A 27,909-nucleotide genomic window follows, 5' to 3' on the forward strand; every position below is an offset into this window, starting at 1 on the left:
CGATCGGTCCTCACCGGTGGCCAACCCAATTACTGCTCGCACTGAGGCTGACCCTTCACCTGTGGTCGAGTGGGAGGTCGCCCTGGGGCGAAGCAAGTGGCGAAAGACTTCCCAGGTGCCCACACGTAAGGCCTCCCCGGTTTGTCTGACAAACAGGTTCCAGGTGCTGTCTGTGGCTGACACTGTCGCTGAGCCAGATGCTGTCGCCTGTCCTGTTTCAGAGGAAACCTCTCAGCCTGCAAGATCCGGGTAATCGCAGAGGGTGGGATTACTGGTAGTTGGGAGCTCCAACATTGGGCGCGTTATGTGGCCCCTTAGGAACTTGGCTGACAAGAAGGGTAAGAAAACCAATGTGCACTTCGTGTGCATACCGGGTGGAGACATTCCAGATGTGGAAAGGGTCCTCCCGGATGCCATGAAGAGCACAGGGTGCAGCCAACTGCAAGTGGTTGCTCACGTCGGTACCAATGATGAGTGTCACTTTGGATCAGAAGAGATTCTCTCTGGTTTCGAGCGATTAACAGAAGTGGTAAAGGCTGCCAGTCTTCCTTGCAAGATGAAAGCAGAGCTGACCATTTGCAGCATAGTCGACAGGACCGATTGCGGACGTCTGGTACAGAGCCGAGTGGAGGGTCTGAATCAGAGGCTCAGACGGTTCTGCGACCGTGTAGGCTGCAGATTCCTCGACTTGCGCCAAAGGGTGGTTGGGTTTCGGTTTCCGTTGAATAGGTCAGGTGTCCAGTATACGCACGAAGCGGCTACACGGGTAGCAGGGGTTGTGTGACGTGGACTGGGCGGTTTTTTAGGTTAGAGGGAAAACACAAGAAGGGCTTCAATCACAAAGGGTGCAGGCTGAACACAGGAAGAACGTAGATTCAGGAACCATTGGTATAACAGTTGTAAATTGTTGTAGCTGTGTTGGGAAAGTACCAGAGCTCCAAGCGCTAATAGAATGCACTGATGTCCAAATCGTTATAGGCACTGAAAGCTGGCTAAAGCCGGATATAAGTTCAGCCGAAATTTTTGCGAAGAACCTAACGGTATTCCGAAAGGATAGGCTAAACACGGTTGGCGGTGGCGTGTTTGTTGCTGTCAGAAGTAGTTTATCTTGTCGCGAAATTGAAGTAGATTATTCCTGTGAGTTAGTATGGGCATAGGTCATTGTTGGCAACCGGAATAAAATAACAATTGGATCCTTTTACCGACCTCCCAATTCAGATTATACAGTTGCTGAAAGGTTCAAAGAAAACTTGAGTTTGATTTCAAACACGTACCCGACTCATACGATAATAGTTGGAGGTGACTTTAATTTACCCTCGATATGTTGGCGAAAATACATGTTTAATTCCGGAGGTACGCATAAAATATCACCCGAAATTGTGCTAAACGCATTCTCTGAAAATTATTTCGAGCAGTTAGTTCATGAGCCCACGCGAATAGTTAACGGTTGTGAAAACACACTTGAGCTCTTTGCAACAAATAATCCTGAGTTACTAACGAGCATCAAAACCGATTCATGGATTAGTGAAAACAGAGTTGTCGAAGCGAGATTGAAGAATGTAATCCCCAAATCCTCGATAAATAAGCGAAAAATATACCTATTCAGAAAAGCAGGTAAAAATTCACTTGGCGCCTCCCTAAGAGACAATCTCCACTTATTCCAAATTGATAATATAAGCGTAGACCTGAAGATAGCGCTGCCAAAGCAGAGTTACTAAACACAGCCTTCCGAAATGCCTTCACAAAAGAAGACGAAGTAAATATTCCAGAATTCGAATCGAGAACAGCTGTCAACATGAGTAACGTAGAAGTAAATATCCTCGGAGTAGTGAAGCAACTTAAATCACTTAATAAAATCAAGTCTTCTGGTCCAGACTGTATACCAATAAGGTTCCTTTCGGAGTATGCTGATGCATTAGCTCCATACTTAACAATCAAATACAACCGTTCAATCGACGGAAGATCCGCACCCAAAGACTGGAAAGTTGCACAGGTCACACCAATATTCAAGAAAGGTAGTGGGAGTAATCCACTACATTACAGGCCCATATCGTTAACGTAGATATGCAGCAGGATTTTAGAACATATATTGTGTTCGAACATTATGAATTACTTCGAAGAAAACGGTCTATTGGCACACACTCAACATGGGTTTAGAAAAACATCATTCCTGTGAAACACAACTAGCTCTTTATTCACATGAAGTGCTGAGTGCTATTTACAAGAGATTTCAGATCGATTCCGTATTTCTGGATTTCCAGAAGGCTTTTCACACTGTACCAAACAAGCGACTCGTAGTGAAATTGCGTGCTTATGGAATATCGTCTCAGTTATGTGAGTGGATTTGTGATTTACTGTCAAAGACGTCACAGTTCGTAGTAATTGACGGAAAGTCATCGAGTAAAACAGAAGTGATTTCTGGCGTTCACCAAGGTAGTGTTATAGGCCCTTTGCTGTTCCTTATCTACATAAACGATTTTGGAGACAATCTGAGCAGCCGTCTTAGGTTGTTTGCAGATGACGCTGTCGTTTATCGACTAATAAAGTCATCAGAAGATCAAAACAAACTGCAAAACGATTTAGAAAAGATATCTGAATGGTGCGAAAGTGGCAGTTTGTAACGCCGGAAATGCATATCCTCCTATTTCCATATATTGCACTGCAAATTTTTTTCCTTATTTTGTTACCTGAAGATATAACATTTCTGTGTCTTTATATATTGTAATTGTTTTACCATATATATATATATATATATATATATATATATATATATATATATATATGCATTTATGTCGATGTATAATTGGTTTGTTTTGTGAATATTATTTGTATTTTACGCTGGGTCTTGCCTAGGGAAAACTATGCTGTCGAACGAATACATCGATAGGTCGTGTGGAGAACCAAAGTGTTTAGGATCTTTGGTAGTGTTAACTCTGCCTCGTGGAGCGCGAGCAGAGCAGAGAGAGTCTGGCTGGGGTAGGGCGGTGGAGCAGGTGTGTTGTGTGACGCTCCCGCGAGTTGCCGCGCTTTCGGGGTTTGGCAGCATGTAATTGCGCTCGACTTGCTATGACAGTTTCTGACACGGTGTCGCGGACGGGAAGCATTAGCTGCCGCGCATCAAGAGCCCGTTTCGCCTGGTGACCGTGTCGAGAAGGAGGCGCGCCAACATCCAGCTTCTGCAACAGCGACGGCCGACAATGAGTGACTGTCGCCACCTCCTCGATCGACGGCTTCAAACCTTCAATCAACCAACAAGGAAGACTGGAAGCACGTAAAGTTTAAGAACTGTATTGCAGACCTCAGCTTTTCAAACTGTTCCATTTTCGTAACTATAATTACAGCAACTTAGCATGAACATTTGTTGCTCATTGTCCCAATTGCATTGCCAAGCAGGGTCCCTTCCTTCTCCGGAATGAACCCGAGTGTCGTTGAAATTCAAACGCCAGCATTAAAGTAATAATATTCCATTTCACTGCTTTAATTTCAAAGTTCAGTTAAGGTATTCATAGCTGGCTACAATATTTAGATTACACAAGCACAAATTAAGAGTGCGAGTTTTGTTAGCATATTTTAGCTTACCTGTGACTGTAGCTCAACTCGGTACGTACTAAATGTTACTATTGTTAATTGTTCAGAATCATTTAATTCAAGTTCAAAGTTATATCTCTTGTTTATAAATTGCGTAGATTCAAGTAGCTTTTGAAATGATTGTTGAGGTAGCCCAAGACTAACCGTATTTTACTGAATTTCGATGTGCTTCAGAAACAAAGCTCACTATTAATTTCAGTCGCTAAATTAACTTTCAATTTTCCGGCTTTATTAATTCTTTTGCTAAATTAAGTCAGAGTGTAGCGAAATTTATTACTTCTGACAAACTTTCAGTTTTCACACTACACGTGTCAACCTTCAGTTGCCATGCTTCTAGTGCTAATTATATGTGTAATAACCTTTCTCTTTCAGTTACTATAGTAATTGTCCGTATGACTGGCGACCGTAATTTCCCCCAAATCTCAAATATCTAATTACCGCTAGTTAATTGTTAACGTAACGGCTGCACATTTACTTTCTTTATTAACTTTACCCCTTTTCAAAATTAATTTCCACCAGTTTCATTTGCATTTTTCCTTTCATTTAGATGTAACCCTTTCCTCCCTCTTTACCGACAGATTAACGTCGGTGACGATTGCTTTTCCCAAATTTCCATTAGGTACACGCGGTTTAATTTGTCACTGTCATTAAGGTCGATAAGTGAGGAGGAGGTTACAAGTTGACCCTATATAACGAAAGGTGTGAGGTCATCCACATGATTGCTAAAAGGAACTCGTTGAACTTCGGTTACACGATAAATCAGTCTAATCTAAAAGTCGTAAATTCGACTAAATACCTAGGTATTATAATTACGAACAACTTAAATTGGAAGGAACACATAGAAAATGTTGTGGGGAAGGCTAACCAAAGAATGTGTTTTATTGGCAGGATACTTAGAAAATGTAACAGACCTACTAAGGAGACTGCCTACATTACGCTTGTCCGTCCTCTTTTAGAATACTGCTGCACCGTGTGGGATCCTTACCAGATAGGACTGACGGAGTACATCGAAAAAGTTAAAAGAAAGGCAACACGTTTTGTATTATCGTAAAATATGGGAGATAATGTCACAGAAATGATACAGGATTTGGGCTGGAAATCATTAAAAGAAAGGCGTTTTTCGTTGCGACAGAATCTTCTCACGAAATTCCAATCACCAACTTTCTCCTCCGAATGCGAAAATATTTTGTTGACACCGACCTACATAGTGAGGAACGATCACCACGATAAAATAAGGGAAATCAGAGCTCGTACGGAAAGATATAGGTGTCCATTCTTTCCGCGCGCTATACGAGATTGGAATAATAGAGAATTGTGAAGGTGGTTCGATAAACCCTGTGCCAGGCACTTGAATGTGATTTGCAGAGTATCCATGTAGATGTAAATGGAACACATCCTGCGGCAACAAGTAGTCATCAGTTTTTGTTCATAGAGGGAAGTCTGGGTGGCGAAGGGGGGGGGGGGGGGGGGTAAAATTATAGGAGGAGATCAAAGACTGACTACAGCAAGGAGATTTAAATGGATGTTGGTTGCAGTAGCTGTGCATAGATGAAGAGGCTTGCATAGGGTGAACTAGCCTGGAGATGTACTTGAAAATAGTGTGCGGACTGAGGGGCACAACAGAAGAAGGGATGTGCGGACTGACCTGACTAGCGGGGCTGGCCGCCGGTGGCGCCCTCCTCTGTGTCGTCCTCCTCCGGCTGCTGGTGCTTCTCCTCCGGCTTGTCGTCGGTATCCGGAGGGAATTCTACAATGGGGCCCCCATTCGCAGCGGCAGCATCCACGGCGGCAGCCTCCGCTGCCATCCGGGCATTTTCACGGCGCAATTCATGCAGCAGTTCGCTGATGTTCTCATTCAGTGAGTGAAGTCGGGACCAAAATTCCATCAGCGTGAGTAGCATATCTACTCGATCTGGATATCTTTCGATGTATCTGTAACAAGCAGACACCACTGACATTTAACCTTAAAATCTGAATGAGCATTTATTAACTAAACTAAGGCGTTTCAATTCAGGCTGTAACTTCATCTAATACTTCGATCTCGTTTTGGACAGTTTTAGTTTCATGGTCATTAACAAGAATTTGCCGACTAACATAGAACGGACAAACATGAATCAAATACGCAACGTTAAATACAAAGAAAAATCCTGGTTATGTCTCAGGTAAGAAAAATGAAACTTCCTGGGAGATTTAAACTGTCCCCCTCAGATAACACTGTTTCACAGTTAAAAGCAAGTAAGAGCAGAAATAAAATTTTGTTAAGAACCGACAGAGACACCGCCAAGTGGGGCGCATCTGCCGGCTACGCAACGGTGTAGTAACCGAAAGTCAACATGGGAAGCCGAAAGTACAAACAAGCTGGGAGCTCGTTTCATCAGACTATGCGACAGAGAAGCCAAGAGGAACTGATTCAGCACTTTGACTACAGTGTGGATCAAATAGAACGCTCCACCTGTAACAAGGCTACTTGTAGTAACTTCACCTAGGGATGTCATAAGAATATCTTTCTGGATGCAAACTTTGCGTAAAGGAACACTCTGTAATCCTGAAGTTAAACACCAGAGCAGCGGAGAGCGCAGTCAGGCTCAGGAAACGAGAGCAAAAGCTCATTCTCAGAGTTAGGTCATTACATCTGCATTACGGATACAGACGGAGCTGTATTAAGTTTCAGGATGCTCTGGTGAATTCAACAAGCGTCTACAACCTGCCGCCGACTTTGAGTCCACTGCTGCAAACCCACAGCCGCCCAGCAATGGAGACGACTTCTGATCTGCAAGCTGCAATCCTGCAGGACACAACGGTGAGTGACTTAAGATGCGGGCCGGGCTGATGTTCGGTGGGTGAACGACCGTTCTGGCCGTCTGCAAGCTCTTCAACTGACCCACTGGGCACCTGTGTGATCACTACTGGGGCAGTACAAGTACCTTCTCACCGGCTGCATGCTGGGACTGTCGCTCAGGCTGTCCTTCATGTTTCTGCTGGTTTTTTTTACCTACATGCCATCCCAACAGCCGACCACAGGGGTATGCATATTCCTGGGACCGAGCCTAAGCGCAGATTCACTCATCGAGAGCGCTGAGGTTCTGCCGGAGACGCATAGCCGCTGCATCTTCCTGCGACGGGGCCGCATCACTGACCACAGCCAATGCTAGGACCTGAATTCAACAAGTTCATCGCCGGACACTGACATGCCACCTCCCGCTTTCAAGCAGTATGGACAAAGTCCGGTCGCAGCCAGGCAGCGCTGGGAAGAAGACAGAGTGATTGTAAAATTCTCGCCAATAAATGATTGTTAATTGAATGATGTTCCATTAGCGCCCTGGCGCTCTACAGAATCACACATCCCGCTCTTCACGTGACCTTGGCTAGGGCCATAAAAGTACATTAATAACATAATTAAAAACGTGTTATTTGCATGTAATTGGCCATATGTGTACTGTATGTAGACCATATCTGAAGTCAACAGAATATTCGAAAGGATGCCGACGTATTTTCCAGCCAGATTTTTTTTTCACTCTTCATGCAAAGGTTACACGTACTGAAAATAAGTTTTGAAACAAGTAAGAAACTGATGACAACAAATGTATTGGACCATTTTTATGATTTAGAAAACTTTTTGGTGATTTCTCCCTACAACTGAAATATAATCACTGATGATAGTATCAGTGGTGCTGTGGTATAATGGTGGTTCTGGTGGTGAATGAAAATGATCATGATCATGATGGAGGTGGAATGACGAGCCTGAATATGGTGTCCCGTAGAACCACAGATAGCTAGTAATCATTGAGGTGGAGGAAGGGAGAGGGAAGAAAATGGAATAGCGACACGAGGTGGGCCGAAGTGGCTAGGACTGGAAAGTAGGGTATATCTCGGATGTGCTGGGACTGAGTTTTACGATTAATATATTGGGTCCGAAGGTGCTCCAGAAAGAGGAGAAGTTGTGGGAAGTGGATGAGTTGGTATAGGATGCGAGATGGGAAAGATAGCAGGATGCGGAAGACGAGGCAGAGTGGGTCTTTCCAGCGTGTCGTTAAGGGGAGTTACAACCAGGATAATCGAACCTGTTTATGATGCAGTCACTATCTATGTTATGAGGAGTATGAACAACCTGCACTTTACACTGTAGCACTGAGTCTTGTTATTATAATACAAATCATATACCATGGCATACTGGTAGGTATTACTGAACACTTGAGTACCTCAGTGTGTCTGGCCTGATGCTGGTGGGTCATTGTTGGTTTCCTCGCAGGAACTAATTACAACATAGTCCGTGAAATTTACTAATTAATGCTGACTTCGGGGTATCGAGAGTTGCATCTAAAATCCTAAAATAAGTTTTTGCACAAAACTATCAGAAGTCTCTGTAGTACCTGTATCTGACTGAGTGATAACAGTCACGTCCGGAATACTAGACCGACATAAAAGTAACGAGACTGCTCGGATCTATCGGTTGTGTTGTAGTGTGGGACTGTGTCCTTACACTGGGGAGTTTCCATTACAATACATCGTTGTCCATTAAAATTACAATACCATAAAGGTGGCATGCAACAATGTCAAATTAGCATGAAGTATACCACATGCTTGGAAATGGAAATGGTCAATATTTCAGAGCTACCGCCCAAAGTAGGTAGGATTAACGCCATCTGCATTCCGTATACAAGCAAAATTTGTGCAGTGGGTTTCTCACTGAAAAATCGCATTTGAATGTTTTTTGTTAATGAGAAGATTGTGTTATACCTCGTGAAGAAGAAGAAAAGACTGTAATGCGGACACCTTAACGCGACTGTTTCAGCTCGTTGGTGACTTGAATTAAGGTTGCTTAACATACTGGTAAAGATCGGGCCTTGAATATCACGTTACTACAGTGCCAATTTCAGCAAACAACCCCACTGTTCTGTTACCAAATGTTTTGTGTATTCTGCATGGCTTTCTGTTGATCGTTGTTCTCTGTTCTAATTTTAAAATGAGTAAAGGGACCCATCCTGATACGTGACGGGGTAGGAGTACAACTGTCACAACACCAGAGGAGACTGGCAATCCCTATGCCCACATGACAGTCTTGCTGTTGGAAAAGCACAGAACACGGACCTTGGCTGATAGCCCTGCGACATGTAGGCGGAGGTTGTCATCCCACACCGCTCATCACCCCTCGGGAAGGCGAAGTTATCGCTTGTTTAGGCTCTACACTGCTGGCCATTATACAGAATCTGCAACATACGAGTGCGTGTCTTGTAATTCGACAGCGGTCGTTACCTGTCGAGACTGTAGTTTATCGTTCAACGATATTGCTGCTAGCATTCGCTAGCTTCCTACGACTGTTTTACCAATATGGATCGAAGGATTCAGGAGGACTATACTCAAAGCTACATACGATCTCGATAGCCCTACGCTCCTAACGCCCGAGAGGACACACATACAATGACGATCCAAAACATCCGAGTATCTGTTTAATTGCGAGGTGGTCCACCTTTGGAAGGTAATGTGAGTGATATGGATTCTATAAGGCTCTGATAGTTTTTCGGAGGTATGTGGCACGATATGTCTGTGCACAGGTCACACAACTCCCGCAAATTACGGGCCGATGGTTTGTGGGTGTGGACCTGGTATCCGATAGCGTCCCAAATGTGTTCCATCTGTTTCATATCAGGCGAATTTGGTTAACAAGACAACAACGTGAATTCATTATCATGTTCTTCAAACCACTGTAGCACTATTTTTGCCTGTTTGAAGATGCCGTTGCCGTCTGGGAAGGCATCAAACATCAAGTGATGAAGGTGGACCGCAGTAATGTTCACACAGCCAGCAGCCATCATGGTGGCTTCGATTACTACCACAGGTCCCATGAGACCCCAGGTGAATGTCCGTAATAGCATAATACTGCCCCCAGCAACCTACGCCGTGGCGCAGTGAATGGTTCAAATGGCTCTCAGCACTATGGGACTTAACATCTGTGGTCATCAGTCCCCTAGAACTTAGAACTAATTAAACCTAACTAACCTAAGGACATCACACACATCCATGCCCGAGGCAGGATTCGAACCTGCGACCGTAGTGGTTGCGCGGTTCCAGACTGCAGCGCCTAGAACCGCACGGCCATTTCCGCCGGCGTTTCATCTTCCTTCAACCACATTCCATAGATGCTTACGACAATTACACGTAAACAGACGACCAGCTTCGCCGATTTCCAGATTTTCGTTCCCAGGTGCCCGGCCGTAACAATCTTCCCATTGTCAGTGTCTCTGATATCAAAGGGTTTCTTCATTTGTGGTCCATATCGTCACTAGAATGATTCCCCATTCGTCTCTGCTCCACTTAACGTAGTTTCCTTAGCGCCTCACGTATCCCCAATGCCGCCAGTCGGCGTTCTATCTCGCGTTGGGTAGTGTTCATAATGTGTTGGCTCATCAGGGCACATTTCTCACGTGTTAAGGTCAGTGGCCAAGGTCTATATTTCAACAAGGTAATGCAAGAGTGCATGTTGCCTGTGCTCTCCTGACCTACCACGATACAGAGATGTTCGACTGTTACCCCGCCTAGAACTTTATGAGGATAACTCACGCGCTGAAAACATTTGGTCATGAGGCATGTCTACAGACTGCCATGTTGCTACTCGCCAACCACTACGATTCATGAACTTTGGCATAGACGTCAAGTCGTATGGAATCATGAACCTGTATCTGCCATCTAAAGTCAATTCGACTTGGTGCACAGACACGCCAGAAATAGCTGCTGTGTGACTTAAATTTCGCGCCCTGTGTACTTACAAATCGTCTCAAAATTTGATAATGAATTCTTCCTTCTATACTTTTTACACACTACAAGCAATATTTCGCTACTTTCTTTCTTTCCTGGTGTTAAAATTTTGATTGGCAGCAGTATATACCCAATCAGTGGGAACTGACATACAGTTTACTGAAGACATTTCCTTTTCTATGGTTTCCCTCAATCTACCTCAAGCAAAAGCCTCGAGGATTCCTTTGAATATTCCATGGTTGCATCCTTGTAGGAATAATTTGAAGTAATTAATGAAATATATGAAAGAATATAAACAAGAATAATAATATGTATACGACACTGATGTCCAGATAGCCATGGCCAAATATAATTTAAAAGCAGTGCTTTTGCAGTATGACCTCGTTTTGAGAGGGGAGTGAAATATGTTCTTTTACTTCCTTTGAAGTTGGTCTGGCAACGTGTAATTTATCATTCCCTTGCATTTTGGGTTCGGAGGAAGAATGTTCCTATTCGTACTTCGACAGGGGAAGGAATGTTATTTCTTTCGAGTCTGACGCAATAGACGGACAGACCATGAGGATATCATCTTGGCTGTTAGCGACACAAGAGTCATCGCCTGACATCCGGCGGAATTTGATTTCGTGCAGCCAAGCGTTTATGGCTTGGTTGCTCACTTATCCGTGTACGCTGTAGCGGAGACACGTAATACATGCCGAATGTTGTAGTCAGAGGACATTACCTACGACTTCTGGTACCTCTAAGTTTTCTTTACTTTTATTTGCATTGGGTTTGCTGAATCATACTGCCAACAGCGTAGTAAAAATGTAAAACATTATATACCGTGCAGAGAAATCACAATATAAAGAGTTTGAACAACAATTTAAGATTATTTAAAAATTTCCGCATAGGTACTATACTTATAGATGAGGAATCTTGACATATCGACTTTTGAGAAACTAGAAAATAAAAAAGAAATCAGTAGAAGTGGGAAAGTATACACCTGATGATTAAAGTGTTTATGCAACCACGCATAGGACATCAACTCATTTACTGATGTTATTATCTCGTATAAAATAACAAAGGCTTAACATAAAATTTCTCCCATATAAAACTGAAAAGAAAATCCAGGAAGTAATCAGATACAACTTCAGAAAAGCCAGTATTACAATAGAAAATAAAGAAAAATTAAGAGAAAAAATTGATACAACTAAAAAGGTGATTGGAATTAACTTGAAGTATAAGTTACTAAAGCGGCAGAGAAAAATTTAGGACTGGCCAAGAATAAAAAGATGGAATGAGGAGTATCAAGAAGTACCACAACAAAGGGCTCAAAAATGGACAAAATGGAGATGTTCAAAAAACGATGAACATGTAGAAAAATTCAAACAAAAAAGGAAAGAAATATAAAAAATAACCTGGAAAATCAAAAGAGTCTTTCAAAAACTGCAGCTTGAAGAAATACAAGAAAATTTCACCAAAAGGAATAACATAAATGTTTACCACACTTTTAAACAAATACTTAATGGCATTAAGCACAAAGTATTTGTTTCAAAGATGAAAATGGTAAAATAGTATTAAATAATAGGGAAAACTGCGGAATATTAGCAATAGTTTTTCACAGACTCTTAAACTGTTCAGTTACATCAGAATTTCCAGGAATGCCGGAACATCTTGAAAAATATTTCCCATTAACAGAGTTTGGAATTCATGAGGCCATCAAAATACTCAAGAACAACAAAGCACGTCCTGAACACTCATTCACAGCAGAACTGTTGAAATGGCCAGAACCAAAGGGATCTACATTTACTCTTTGAGAAAGTTTTGAAAACAGAAAAGGTTCCAGAAGCGTGGAAAACAGCATTAACTCACCCATAACATGAAAAGAGAGACAAACAAAAGTCAACAATAATATAGGAGTGCCACTTCTGCCAGTGGCATACCAAATGTTATCAAAATTTTTCCTGGTCAGAGTTGAAGATGGTTTAGACTAACAGCTGAGAGGATATCAGGGTGGTTTCTGAAAGGGACTCTCCTGCAGACAACAGATTTTTAACTTAAAATCAATAATTCGCCAGAGAATGTTAACCAGCGAACATAAAACAATATCATTTACTGATTTCAAGACAGCATTCGATTCGACACATAGAGAAACAATAGATAAACACATTACAGGGTTCGGTATTAAAGCAAAATTAGCAACTGTAATTCGTGAAACTAACAGAGATGATATCTACAATTAAATTTATGAGAGAAGCCATTTTAAATAAAAACTAGTTTTAGGCAATGAGAAGGCTTATCATCATTACTGTTAAGGTGCGTTTTAGAAAAATTGTAGGAATCTGACAGTAGGAGTTGAAAATTACAAAATTGATCTATTAATTGTGGAAAGTAAAATAATTGAAATTAAGACTAACTGCTGGCTTTTGCAAGCTATTTCTCTATACATACAAAAAATTTGTCGCTGGTAGCTACTCAAATAATTCATCTCAACAGAACTGGTCTCAAAATTTCAGTTGAAAAAACAAAACTCACAAAAAATATAAAAATTGTACCAAAATATATAGAAACACAAATGGATAAAACAGAACATGTTAGAAAATTTAAATATGTTGGTGAAACTATTGAGCAGAATGAACTAGAAAAATGTGCAGTGGGTTTAACAGTTAATACAATGGGAAGAGTATATGGTTTGACAAAAACTATCTACAAAAAGAAATGTATATATAGAAAAACAAAACTAAAAATTATACGAAGGTGGTAAAACTAGAATGTTTATGTGCATGTGAATGCTTAATGATGAACCATAAACTAGAAAGAGTACGAAGATGATAAAAAGGGTTTTGTATCTTTGAGGATCTTAATGACACAATAAAGCCAGAGCACTTGTTGGAAGGGGCACTTTCAGTTTTACAATGCTTTGAGTAAAAGGGTTTGCCGTGCTCCGAAGATACTGTAGGAAAACAGCAAGTTGTTTATAGCCCATTTTCCTTTCTTCTCATAGTCGCAGAAAGAGTCGCCCTTGATGCCTACTGGATGTATATGGAAAGGAGTTGAAACACGGTTGGCACGCATTCATGCCAAGGTAGTTATTAGCGTCCTGCTTACCTGAAATTTTCGATAGTAGGGGAAGTTTCTAATTAATTGTTGGATCGCAGCGTAGTATTGACTATTATGTAGATTGAAAGGAGCCAGTCCTCTGCCCATTCTTCCTCAAGCAGTTTACGTATCCGTACTTGAAATCGAGGATGGTTGGTCATCGGTAACTCTAATATGGAAATAAACTTGTGAGAAGCCCTGGGAGGAGAGGAGTAATAATAACGGCAGTCGGAGATGACCGGTGGGAATGTCTGCACTCAGCTACTGAGGCTGACTGGCTGAACAGCCTGATGTTTAAACAATTCCAGGAATTGCTTGTATCACGTGGAGTCCTGCGGTTTAGGAGGTAGCTTTTCGACCCTGTGGAGCGAGGATGATGTTTAAAAGTCGACAGTTAGTGGTTCTCAGAGGTCGATACACCTATTCTGCCAGTACTACAAGCTTAAACGAGTTGGCAGCACGAATTCTGATTAATCATTTCCAGTTTTATACACGAGGGTTGCAACTTAGTGAGTAGTCAGAACAGGTTTCGTACAAGTAATTGAGCTATTAACTATTTGGAGATGGTGTTTTCTGGAAGCGACGGACTTGTCGAGGTTTAATTAAAACTTAATAAACGGCGTTTCCGTGGAAACTTGAAGTGTTGTATTTTGGTGAGATTTCTGACCTAGTGGCTTTGAACTTTTACCCTCTTTGTCCTCGTGGACATTTAAATGGAAATTGTAAGAAGCCAGTTTGGAGTTAGTGTATTGACGATTAGTGGTGTAGGTGTCCCAAGGCAGTGGTCCGTTCTCAAAATTTATCTCTGTCCAGAAAGTTAGCTACTGGGCATTTGTCGTTTGAGATGGAGTCGCGATAATTTTAATCTCGAGTTGGGACTCTACGTAGTACGAACAACTGAGTTTCAGTTTCTCGTAATTTTATGTTCATGAGGATATCGTTTTTCCAATTAGAGTGACGCCTGCAGTGAAACTTTACCGAGCGGGTGCAGTTGTATGAAGATTAACTGGTATCCATGGCGACAGCAGTAAAGTTCCCTGAAATCGCTTCAGGCAGATACCTCGCTCGTTCCTTTGAAAATTTTTATTTCCTTCCCCAACCCTAGTCTGTGCTTTCAGTATGCCCATTATGGATGACGAACTGAACTGTGATTTAATGTTATGAAACGGTACTTACAGCGCACTGCATCGTGATATCCACAGCAAACCCGTTCCCATAATGTACCAGTAGTATACAAACACAAATATACACTGTAAAATTAATTGCAACTAAATACTGTGTACATTAATGTGTGTTACATGAAAATGTACATTTTGGCAACGAATATGCTACGGTATGTGCCCAAACCATGACAAACTTTGCCGCGCCGAATGGTCCCTCAGTTTGAGGCGCCATGTCACGGATTGCGCGGCCCCTCCCGCCGGTGGTTCGAGTCCTCCCTCGGGCATGCGTGGGTGTGTCGTTCTTAGCATAAGTTACTTTAAGTTAGTTTAAGTAGTGTGTATGCCAAGGGACCGATGACCTCAGCAGTTAGGTCCCTTAGAAATTCACACACATTTACATTTTTACTCATGACAAACCTTGAATTTCTTGGTCCACGATATAATGTTTTTTGTAACACCTCCATCTGATTACGAGCTTGCAGAGGCTTGAAAACTAGCTAGTGGTGCAATAAACTGTATCAATAAACCCAGAACAAAGCGACTAGTTGCATATTTACACCCAACTAAATCGCCTAGTTTGTGCTCCATCTATAACGACCTCGCATCGGTGGGAAGTTAAACCCTAAACTTTCTCCTTATTTCTTTGTTGCGATAATCTTCTCTGGACTTTGATTCGGTCCTCCGGGTATACGTTACGGTGCACTGTATATTAAATGTGTACCTGGGAGTTTTTGTAATTATTAATGCTCGCACTTCGACAACCAGTCACGAACTGTAAACAGTGATAAAATCTACCATGGACACATCACGGGCGATTGAGCACTGTGTTTCAAGGTAGCGACACCAATGTCTATGTCACAGACAGTTGTTTGTTATGATATGTAAGCAGTCTACGAGCACGTGCGTCAGACGAATTGCTCATTCAAGCTCTGATCATAAAAGTAATGTACACTCTATATTTCGACGAAATATGCTCTGTTTTTTTCATTGTGTAACAGCGTAGACTCGACAACATTTACGCATTCTGAAAGAGACGAGTAATATTTAATATTCTAAAATATTGTTCATCAGGTTACGGGTAAAATCAATAATCTGGTAGAAAAATATACTGTACGCACTTTCTGTTCCATTGAACTACATCTAAGTCAATGATTGTACTTCAGATACAAACACATGTTAGATCAGATTTTGAATGGATGGTTGTTGGTTTTACTCTGCACCATAGATTCTGTGCAGATGAGTCGGGGAGAACACTACCCGAGACAGGCACGGTCCAGGTTACGCAGAACACAATATCAATATGATGAAGTCTTCTCGGGTTATCAGCCGAGTCATCCTCAGGCGAATCAGTCAGCCTGAAGATGACAAGTAGGAAACTTGTTGAAATGTTACCGCAGAAGGACGCCGTGACTCGGGTAATAACCCGAGAAAACTTCATCGTCGAGATTCGCCAAGAAAGTCTAAATTCTCAATACCAAGATACTACCAACATATCCCTTAGTACGACGAAGATATTCTCCGCAATATCTTTGTAAGCAAGAGTGCTAGTCTAGTAAGAAGTGCATGAGTTTTGGAACATAAAGAGATACTGGCCAAAGAAACCTCTGAGAGGGACGGAAAATTTGTTCCTGGATAATTTAGTATCAACATTTCCCACTATATACAAGGGATTAGATTCGAATCCTGCTGCAGCTAATGCTATTAAATAGTCCGAATATTATGACACACCAGTTGCACTGATCTATAATTTATTTAATGTGAAAACACGTTTCGCGAAGACATGATCTCATTATCAAGTTCTATAAACAAGGAAAACACAAATCATTACTTCGCATTTTTTTACTTGCTTACGTACTTGTAAAGGAAATTTGTAAATATTGTCAATGTAGTATCATACACCTTAAAAGTGTTATACCATTAGGAACAATTAAAAATAAGCAAGCAGCAAACATGCAGTGTCAAACATACTGCATAAGGCTCTTCAATCTGCTAATCTCCTTAGTAGTAATTAAGTTCTTGTGTTTGTAGTTTGTAATTTACAACGTATGTAGTGAGCACATTTTGCAATGTGGATCAAGTGTTAGTCATCAGCATTTATTGGTTGCCAAGGGTTGCGCAATTTAGACGATATATCAGTGAATATTATATCATATTTCAATAGTTGCAAACATTTTCATTCTGATTGGTTTTAGGTTTTACTGTGACATACGTATAACCATTTAGAGGTCTTTGAGTCTACCGTTGTATCACTGGTTGACCCTGGCGTATTCATAATAAGGTATTACAATCTTTGTTAGGCAAATTGCAGTTACTTTCGTTAGTCTGTAAAAAGAGCTCTGTAAGAGCGTTGAATGCCAAAGTAACTGCGAACGTTGTACCATGATATGTGTAGTGGAGAGTAATATGTGTCTGACAATGCATGTTTACTGCTTGCTTATTTTTGCCCGTGCCTAATGGCATAATACTTTTAACGTACGTCATGCTGCTTGGACAATACAGACCAGTTTCCGTTATATGTATGTTAGTATGTAAAATAACGCGAAATAATTATTTTGTTTTCCTTATTTATTGAATTTGATAATGGGATTATGACTTCCCAAAATGCATTATGTTTTTAAATTAAGTAAATCACACGTTCGTGCAACAGGTGCGTCATAATCTCCGGACTGATATCGGGTTACAGTTTTACCATTAGTCCACGCTATTAAACTTGCTACATGCTTCACAAAAGGATACAATACTCGGTCTAGTGAATACCTCAGGCTGTATATAAATTCTACAGCATAATGAAGGTACTCTTTGAAAAATCCTCGTACTCACAAGTGGTAGCCCAGCAAGAAGTACAGAGGAGTTTCTATGGAGTTTCGAATATGGGAGAGAGGTTCAGAAGCAGCAAGGCTAAGTGAGTCAGACCAGGTGAAGTAAGAAGGTAAGAGTATTTCACGTGAAAACAGTCTCCACGTTGTTGGTTCCCGTTTTAAGGTAAGAGAAATATTGACAACACGATACCCTTCACTGAAAAATGGTTTGTTAAGTACTTAGATGCCAGAATAAATACTTGGATATGTAATGGAACCAGCATGTGAGGAGTGTTGTAGGGAATGAGGATGATAGACTTCGGTTTATTGGGAGAATTTTAGGAAAGTGTGGTTTATTTGTGTTTGGGATCTGTACCAGGTCGGACTGAAGGACATCGAAGCAATTCAAAGGCGGGCTGCTAGATTTGTTATCGGTAAGTTCGAAGAACACGTAAGTGTTACGGAGCTGGCTCCGGGACCTCAAATGGGAATCACTGGAGGAAAGACGACGTTCTTTTCAAGGAACACTACGGAGATAATTTAGAGAACCGACATTTGAAGCTGATTGCCAAATGATTCCACTGCCACCAACATACATCGCGCTTAAGGACCACGAAAATAAGATATGAGAAATTAGGGGTCATATGAAGGCATATAGATTGTCGTTTTTCCCTCACACTATTTGCGAAAGAAATGACTAGAAGGAAAGACTAGTAGTGGTACATGGTACCCTCAGCCACGCACTGTACGATGGCTTGCGGGGTATCGATGTAGATTTACAGTCTTAATTTCACATGCCGTTGTACAACAGTCTTACCCCGAGCGGATAAACAGGGGAAGTTCACTGTGGCAAACTTGGTGGGCGAGCGACCAGGTCCATGTCTCTGTCCTAGCGACCTGGCAAAGTTTGATCAAAAATAGACTTGTCCATCAAGAACAAACAAATAAAACTGTTATCCAAGTGTGAAACCGCTAAACAGCCTCTTTGCTAGATCATCTCATCGACTGCGTTCCACAGAAGTTCCAAGTATTTTGGGAGTAATATAGAAATTTATTGAGATAACTTACAGAATCGGTAGATGTGTCATTCTGTAGCAAACAACCTAAAATTTCACTTAAAAGTGTCAAGTGATGTTTTGGTTTGATGTGACTACCATTTGTGATGCGGTAAATATCCCACCGGTAATCAATTTCTTCTCACACACGTTGCAGCAAATCGGGCGTAATTTGTGTACGGCAGTGTAGATTCGATTTATCAGGTCTGCTCATTTGTTTTCTACGGGGAGGAACCTACACACGGTCTTTAATGAAATCCCGGAGAAGGAAACCCAGTCAAGTGTGGGGAGCGAGGTGGTCAGATGACTGGCCCTTCATGACCGCACCACTGTAAGTAGCCATTTTAACTATGCACTACGCAGGTTTTCCTGGTGGTGAAATGGGGTACGGATGCACTACGTGAACCAAACTTGAGGTTGTTTACTACAAAACGACACAACTACCGTTTCTGTAAGTTATCTCAAAAAAATTCTATAGCATTCGAAAGCTGTAAAGTTCTTTTTGATTCATCCTGTATTACTGTCAGAGGGGCACACTTTTTCGAGACTGCCCGAAATACATATTGTAATCCAATAAAACACTAATATCTCCGACATTTCGCCATGTTAATAGCGCATTCTTCATTGCCGGTATCTGTGCATATAGTCTGTTTTTAATTTTGCTACAGAAAATTCTGCTCGAACATTGCAAACCATTAGAAGAATTACACTTATCAGAGTTTGGTGTTGTACTGACTCTAATAGCAATGCTTAATATAGGAACGACATTTGCAAACGTGAGGTCAGCATCTATTTCTAGGTTTACTGAAATGTAATGCAGTCATTAGAAAATTACGTGCAGTCCGACGCAGTACCGCTTCCAGAAGGTTCGCGTTGGGCCTTCCCACAGTCTGATCAAAGGCTACTCATGGAGTGCGAGGCCATGCCTGCAAGTGACGGAATGATACTCCAGATTAAACAGAATAACGATATGCTTATTTTAATGAAGCCAATTACATACAGGCTCCAAAAGAAACTGGAGTGGAGTATGTATGGAAATATTTCTCCAGAAATTCGATAGGAGAATTAGCACTATCCGCCTAAAAACATAACGTTTTTATATCATGAGTGAAGCGATGAAAGAAACTGAAAATCCCCTTTTACCAGCGTGAAGAAATTTCACAGAAGGAAGCTACAAAGTTAGAAGCATTTACTTAATCAAAGCGTCGTGGGGAGAGTTCATGGCAGTGAAAATTAAAAGAAAAAAGTGAAACACGATTAGACAGTACTGGAGGCTTATTCCTACATCTTTCTGTCCGGAAATTTACTCGTTGCGGCAAACTGTCACTATCGTAGGCGAAAACGAACAACGCCTGTGCGCGGGCGAACTATAACTCACCGACGAATTACATCCTCTAAAGTGCAGTTTCTTGCTGGGCTCATGGTAGCGCTGAATGGCAACGGGACGCAAAACAACCGCAGACTTGCGTCGTCTGAAGGCTACTGAGGCACTTACGCGACAGAGTAGTGGGAGTAGAGGGTGGTGGCAGTGGGCTCGGGAGGGGAGACAGCTCTTCCGCTAGTATGCGACAATCTCTGAAACACTTGCTTTATTTTCATACGGTACGTTACACGCTTACGAGCTCCATTCGGAGCAAATTATCTTTCGTTTCCTTTGCACTAACCAACCGCATCATTACTATCCAGTAAAGTAGAGTGTGTGGTTCCCCAGGATTACATAAGCGTAAGAAATAGCAGGAAGCTATCGCTGAACTAGCCTGTTCCCATTAACCTGAAGGTTACTCTTATACGTCCCATAGACAACGAGGTCTCTAGAGACTGAGTGGGAGCACGAATTAATCGAGAAGTAGAAGGCAGTCGAACGTGTTTTCTTTCTAAGGAAACATCCCGGTATTCGCTTTAAGCCATGTTATGGAAGTAATGAAAACCAAAATGTGAATGATCGCACTAGGATTTGAACTCCGCGTTATCCGAATGCGAGTCCACTCTGCATCCTTGTTCGGTATTTCGCAGCAGAGTTTTCTTTCCTTTCGCCAGCAAGCAATAGGTATTTTCGGATAATATTTTGCAGAAATCGTCATTCATTATACATCGGTGAGAAATCTGGTTCTTAAGTTTAAACTGAGTTGTAGGGCCCTGACTTATGAACAAGAAATCCCGTCTGAAGTTCACGTAATGTTCACATACGGCGAGCTTGAATACTGTGAGGCACCGGGAACCCGTTGCAGGCCGCTGATGAACAACTGGGGGCTTACCACCCACGCCAGTCACAACCGTTACGTGCTCATCGCAATCATATGAGATCTCCTCCAGCTGCAATATTGTTACGTCTTACGCGAAGGAAAGTCAAGTATCTGACTAGACTTAATTGAATAAAGAAAGGAAACAGCTTTGAGCGTACAATGCAAGAGAGGAATCCGGGCAGGGGGATGGCGGCTATGGGGTTTCTTCTTAATCTCTAAGAAGAAATATATTCTTTGCAACATAGCTTTCAGACTTAACAGTCTCAAAAATTTTCTCGTTATTATATTTGGTGTTATAACAGATTAAAAACACACCTTCCTTTAGAGCTGCCCCCTCCCCCCAACTCCACACTCTGAATGAAGGACATTTACCCTCACTACAAATTCAAATACTGGTGAAGAGTTAGCTGAAGGTAAGACACCAAATGAAAACCCAGTACAAATAAAAGAAGGGAAAGCAGAGAGGTGGAAGGAATATAAAGAACTTGAAGACAATATTATGGAAAGGGGAGAGGAAGTAGATAAAAAGGAAATGGGAGATGTGATAGTGCGAGAAGTGCTTGATAGAACACTGAAAGACCTAAGTCGAAACAAGACACCTGGAGTAAACGACATTTCCTCATAATCATTAATATCCTTGGGAGAACATACCATGACATGTGATAGGCGAAATACCTTCAGACTTAAAACAGAATGTCCTAATTCCTATTCCAAAGAAGGCAGATGACAACAGGTGTTAACGTTGCAGAACCATCAGTTTAAAAACCACTGTTAAAAAATACTGACTCAAATTATTTACAGAAGAATCGAAAGATTGGTAGAAGCCAACCTCAGACAGGTATACTTTAGGTTCCGAAGAAACATACGGACACGCGAGGCTGTACTGACCCTAGGGCTTATCTTAGAACACAGACTGGAGAAAAGAAAACCTACATTTACAGAACTTGTAGGTATAGAGTAAGCTTTTGAGAATGTCGACTGGATTACACTCTTTGAAATTATTAGAGTAGCAGTTTTAAAATACATGGAAGTAAAGTTTATCTACAACTTGTACAGAAAATAGACTGCAGTTACAGGAGACCAAGGTAAGTAGGCAGTAGCTGAGAAGAGAGTGATACAGGATTGTAGCACTACAAATGCGGGCTGAGATAATGATCTTATCAACATCCTATGTCATGTTACACATCCAGTGTCAGGATACATACTTGGGCAACATCCTCCCCTCCCTTCTGGACCAATTAGGGTCAAGCACTCCTTCTACACCTTCATCTTTTATAAATGGCACACCTGAGTGAGAGGGATTCACTCTGCAGTTGAGCAACATAGAGAAAAGTCGTAGAATGCGTCTGTCTGTTAATAAAAATTACATTAAGTCACAGCAGTTGAGTCCTATTTTTTATACGAATGTAATATTACGTCCTTCGAGGTACCAGCAGAGACCGCACCCAGACAGAATGTACCGTATTTTACGGACTGTAAGACGCACTTTTTTCTTCGAAAAACTGCCTCCAGAATTCAGGCACGTCTTATACTCGAAATTAATACGAAAACATACAATGTTTGATTTAAAATTCCCACCATCTTAAAAATGCCCATATATTCGATGCCGCGGGAAACCTACCTCTAGCTGGCAACATTGGATTCAACTGGCATCAGCAGTGCACGAATACGAGTTGCGGTGATTCACAAGCTTCCTAACACAGTCTCCCTCCTGCCCCGCCATCACCAACCCAGAACACTGCCTATCCTATGATGCATCATTGCAGTCTACAGTGCCAGTGAACTTGAAAGTGATATGTGTTACCGATAACAGAACAATATTTTTGTTAGTAGCTAGTTTCGTAATGAAAAAATGAAAGGTATTCATATAATGCGGGCTATAAATTGAAAGTAATAGCATATCCAGAAGAACATGGAAACAGAGCAGCTGACCTACATTTCGGCACTCCACCAACAGAAAAAACCATTCGCGATTGACGGGCTAGTAAAGAAGAACTGAAAAAAAAAATGCTGAAGACTAATTGTGCAAACGCAGGATTGAATGCAAAATGGCCAAAACTAGAAGATGACACATTGGAATGGATTCAAGGACACCGTGAAAATGGCATTGGAATTAATACAAAAATAATTGAAATACACGATCGTAAGCTAGCGCTACAGTGGAACTTAACAGACTTTAAGAGTGGAGTTGGTTGGTGCTACAGATTTATGAAGCGTCACAGACTTGGCATGCAAACCAAAACCAAAAGATCTCAGGAAATTCCACAAGAGCATGAAGAAAAAATATTATCTTTCCATCGATTTTTTATCCAATATCGAAAGAAAACCAGTGTGGAACTAAGCCAAATGGCAAATATGGACGAAAGTCCTCTGACATTTGATATGCTTAGTAACAGAACTGTTGCCATGAAAGGTACTAAAACTGCAACTATAAAAGTAAGTGGACATGAAAAAATTCACTACATTGTTTTTCTTTCATGTTGTACTGACGGTGCTAAACTAAATCCAATGATCATTTTCGAGCGAAAAGCAACTACAAAACCTTCTGAAATACCGCCAGATGTTGTTGTTCTTGTACATGAAAATGGTTGGATGGACGAGGCTGGCATGAAATTATGGATTAACAGAGTGTGGAATAGAGGAAAGATGCTTTATTGAAGAAGAATTCTCTTCTTGTGCTAGATCAGTGCAGTAGTCATTTGAAAAGTTGTGTGAAAGAGAAATTGACGCAGGAAAATACAGAGCTTGCTGTCATTTTGGAAAGTCTTACTTCACAATTGCAAGCTCTTGACGACTCGATAAATAAACCGTTTAACGTGTATATGAGAGAGGAATGGAACAAGTGGATCATGGATAAACCTCAACATGAATTCACGCCGGAGGGAGCTTTAAAAAGACCTACAATCAAACGAATGTGTCAGTAGATAAAACAGTCATGGCCTAGAATGAGAGAAGACGTAATTGTTAAATCTTTCAAGAAGTGCGGCAGTGAATACCATCTTATATATGAAGAGGACAACGAAGACGACGAAGAGGAAGAAGAAGAAGAAGAAGAAGAAAGTTCATACGACGACTTTCAGGGATTTTAAAGATCAGTTCCGTTTTATAAACTAAGAATTCTTTTTAGACTGGCATTCCAATCTAATAACAAATATTGTAAAAATGTTACTTTAAAAAATGCTTAAAAATTAAGGTGCGATAAATATTCTCGTTTTTAGGTATTTCTTCCATATTTTTGTAATTTCCAAAATTTTACGTATTTTTCACCCATTTTCGTATCTTTACCGGGTTTTCCACAATTTTACGTATTTTTTTTTCAATTACGCAAGATCCATCTCACTGTTCCCGACGTTATGTCGACGTCGTGACGCTCTCAGGCAATCACAGTGCAGTTCGTGCCCGAATAAGAGAGCACTGATATCGAAGCACAACTCCCCAACTCTATCTTTCATAACTGGAACATCTCACTGGGCAACATACAGCTAGGTTGTAGACTGTGCCTATTTGTAAAAAAAATTACGTCATTCGAGATCTATTTGCTAATAAAAAATTAGTATTTAGTCATTAGAGGCACCAGCAGACAGATATGTAATTACTCTCATTTTTCCACATTTTCAAAAATTTTACTCATTTTACCCAATTACTTGAGTTGTGTGTTAACGTCAGCATAGTTTCGCATCCTGATATCGTGTCAACGTCACATCGCATCGCGTCAGGTCGACGTCACGATGCACTCAGCCAATCACAGTGCAGTATGATCCCGACTCTGTATCATTGCTAAGCCACCACTCCATTACTAGTGTGTGTGTACGTGCGTGTGTGTGTGTGTGTGTGTGTGTGTGTGTGTGTGTATGTGTACATTGGTAGAAATAGTGATCACGTCAATGACGTCATAGAGAATTCTATAACCACTGCCACTTTCTAAACAAGGATACTGTATGTAAAAGAAATACCACACCACGATAGATAAACGTCCTGCCAAACCATTCCTACATTATTAGACTATGTGACGTCATAGTAAAATTCTGATGCTTCAAACTAAAGATACTTGTGAAAAGTATGTCGTCTGCAGGGTAGACCACCACTCGAAATCACATGTGTGGTGTATAGCCGGAACACAGATGCTCGCAGGTTGGTTCTACATCTACATCTACATCCATACTCCGCAAGCCACCTGACGGTGTGTGGCGGAGGGAACCTTGAGTACCTCTATCGGTTCTCCCTTCTATTCCAGTCTCGTATTGTTCGTGGAAAGAAGGATTGTCAGTATGCCTCTGTGTGGGCTCTAATCTCTCTGATTTTATCCTCATGGTCTCTTCGCGAGATATACGTAGGAGGGAGCAATATACTGCTTGACTCTTCGGTGAAGGTATGTTCTCGAAACTTTGACAAAAGCCCGTACCGACCTACTGAGCGTCTCTCCTGCAGAGTCTTCCACTGGAGTTTATCTATCATCTCCGTAACGCTTTCGCGATTACTAAATGATCCTGTAACGAAGCGCGCTGCTCTCCGTTGGATCTTCTCTATATCTTCTATCAACACTATCTGGTACGGATCCCACATTGCTGAGCAGTATTCAAGCAGTGGGCGAACAAGCGTACTGTAACCTACTTCCTTTGTATAAAAAGTTCTCGGTTTACTTGCCGCGTCAAATTTGGATAAAATCCCAAATCGAAAGCTTGGGATTTTATCCAAATTTGACGCGGCAAGTAAACCGAGAACTTTTTATGCAAGGACTCCGTCGCGAAAGACTTCGTAGTCATACTTCCTTTGTTTTCGGAATGCATTTCCTTAGGATTCTTCCAATGAATCTCAGTCTGGCATCTGCTTTACCGACGATCAACATTATATGATCATTCCATTTTAAATCACTTCTAATGCGTACTCCCAGATAATTTATGGTATTAACTGCTTCCAGTTGCTTACCTGCCATTTTGTAGCTAAATGATAAAGGATCTATCTTTTTGTGTATTCGCAGCACATTACACTTGTCTACATTGAGATTCAATTGCCATTCCATGCACCATGCGTCAATTCGCTGCAGATCCTCCTGCATTTCAGTACAATTTTCCATTGTTACAACCTCTCGATACACCACAGCATCATCTGCAAAAAGCCTCAGTGAACTTCCGATGTCATCCACCAGGTCATTTATGTACATTGTGAATAGCAACGGTCCTATGACACTCCCCTGCGGCACACCTGAAATGACATGCTGCGTCCTGTTATCTAGGAACTCCTCAATCCAATCACACAATTGGTCTGATAGTCCATATACTCTTACTTTGTTCATTAAACGACTGTGGGGAACTGTATCGAACGCCTTGCGGAAGTCAAGAAACACGGCATCTACCTGTGAACCCGTGTCTATGGCCCTCTGAGTCTCGTGGACGAATAGCGCGAGCTGGGTTTCACATGACCGTCTTTTTCGAAACCCATGCTGACTCCTACAGAGTAGATTTCTAGTCTCCAGAAAAGTCATTATACTCGAACACAATACAACTGATCGACGTCAGAGATATAGGTCTATAGTTCTGCACATCTGTTCGACGTCCCTTCTTGAAAACGGTGATGACCTGTGCTCTTTTCCAATCCTTTGGAACGCTACGCTCTTCTAGAGACCTACGGTACACCGCTGCAAGAAGGGGGGCAAGCTCCTTCGCGTACTCTGTGTAAAATTGAGCTGGTATCCCATCAGGTCCAGAGGCCTTTCCTCTTTTGAGTGATTTTAATTGTTTCTCTATCCCTCTGTCGTCTATTTCGATATCTACCATTTTGTCATCTGTGCGACAATGTAGAGAAGGAACTACAGTGCAGTCTTCCTCTGTGAAACAGCTTTGGAAAAAGACATTTAGTATTTCGGCCTTTAGTCTGTCATCCTCTGTTTCAGTACCATTTTGGTCACAGAGTGTCTGGACATTTTGTTTTGATCCACCTACCGCTTTGACATAAGACCAAAATTTCTTAGCATTTTCTGCCAAGTCAGTACATAGAACTTTACTTTCGAATTCATTGAACGCCTCTCGCATAGCCCTCCTCACACTACATTTCGCTTCGCGTAATTTTTGTTTGTCTGCAAGGCGTTGGCTATGTTTATGTTTGCTGTGAAGTTCCCTTTGCTTCCGCAGCAGTTTTCTAACTCGGTTGTTGTACCACGGTGGCTCTTTTCCATCTCTTACGATCTTGCTTGGCACATACTCATCTAACGCATTATGTACGACGGTTTTGAACTTTGTCCACTGATCCTCAACACTATCTGTACTTGAGACAAAACTTTTGTGTTGAGCCAACAGGTACTCTGAAATCTGCTTTTTGTCACTTTTTCTAAACAGAAAAATCTTCCTACCCTTTTTAATATTCCTATTTACGGCTGAAATCATCGATGCCGTAACCGCTTTATGATCGCTGATTCCCTGTTCTGCGTTAACTTTTTCAAATAGTTCGGGTCTGTTTGTCACCAGAAGGTCTAATATGTTATCGCCACGAGTCGGTTCTCTGTTTAACTGCTCAAGGTAGTTTTCAGATAAAGCACTTTAAAAAATTTCACTGGATTCTTTGTCCCTGCCACCCGTTATGAACGTCTGAGTCTCCCAGTCTATATCCGGCAATTTAAATCTCCACCCAGAACTATAACATGGTGGGGAAATCTACTCGATATATTTTGCAAATTATCCTTCAGGTGCTCAGCCACAACAGCTGCTGAGCCAGGGGGCCTATACAGACATCCAATTACCATGTCTGAGCCTGCTTTAACCGTGACCTTCACCCAAATCATTTCACATTTCGGATCTCCGTCAATTTCCTTCGATACTATTGCACTTCTTATCGCTATAAACACGCCTCCCCCTTCACTGTCCAGCCTGTCTCTGCAGTATACATTCCAATCTGAGTTTAGGATTTCATTACTGTTTACGTCTGGTTTCAGCCAACCTTCTGTCCCTAGTACTATATGGGCGTTGCGACCGTTAATTAACGAGAGCAGTTCTGGGACCTTTCTGTAGACGCTCCTGCAGTTTACTATTAGCACATTAATATTGTTATTCCCTGTTGCATTTTGCCTACTCCTACCTTGCCGCGTCTCAGGAGGCGTCTTGTCGGGCCTAGGGAGGGGATTCTCTAACCTAAAAAACCCCCATATGCACTCCACACGTACTCCGCTACCCTTGTAGCCGCTTCCGGCGTGTAGTGCACGCCTGACCTATTCAGGGGGACCCTACATTTCTCCACCCGA

General features: G+C 41.6%; 1 protein-coding gene across 1 annotated transcript in view; it reads right to left on the reverse strand.

Moving 5' to 3' along the window:
• Window positions 1–27,909, reverse strand: part of LOC126184589 (uncharacterized) — a 181,555-nt gene that overhangs the window by 12,729 nt on the left and 140,917 nt on the right. Inside the window, exon 2 of the mRNA XM_049927025.1 lies at window positions 5,234–5,520. Within this exon, the coding sequence (XP_049782982.1) occupies window positions 5,238–5,520 (283 nt within the window). The 3' untranslated portion in view covers window positions 5,234–5,237. The remainder of the gene's footprint in view (window positions 1–5,233; window positions 5,521–27,909) is intronic.

This window comes from Schistocerca cancellata, chromosome 4 (genome assembly GCF_023864275.1).
Source record: "Schistocerca cancellata isolate TAMUIC-IGC-003103 chromosome 4, iqSchCanc2.1, whole genome shotgun sequence".
NCBI classification, from domain to species: Eukaryota; Metazoa; Arthropoda; class Insecta; order Orthoptera; family Acrididae; genus Schistocerca; species Schistocerca cancellata.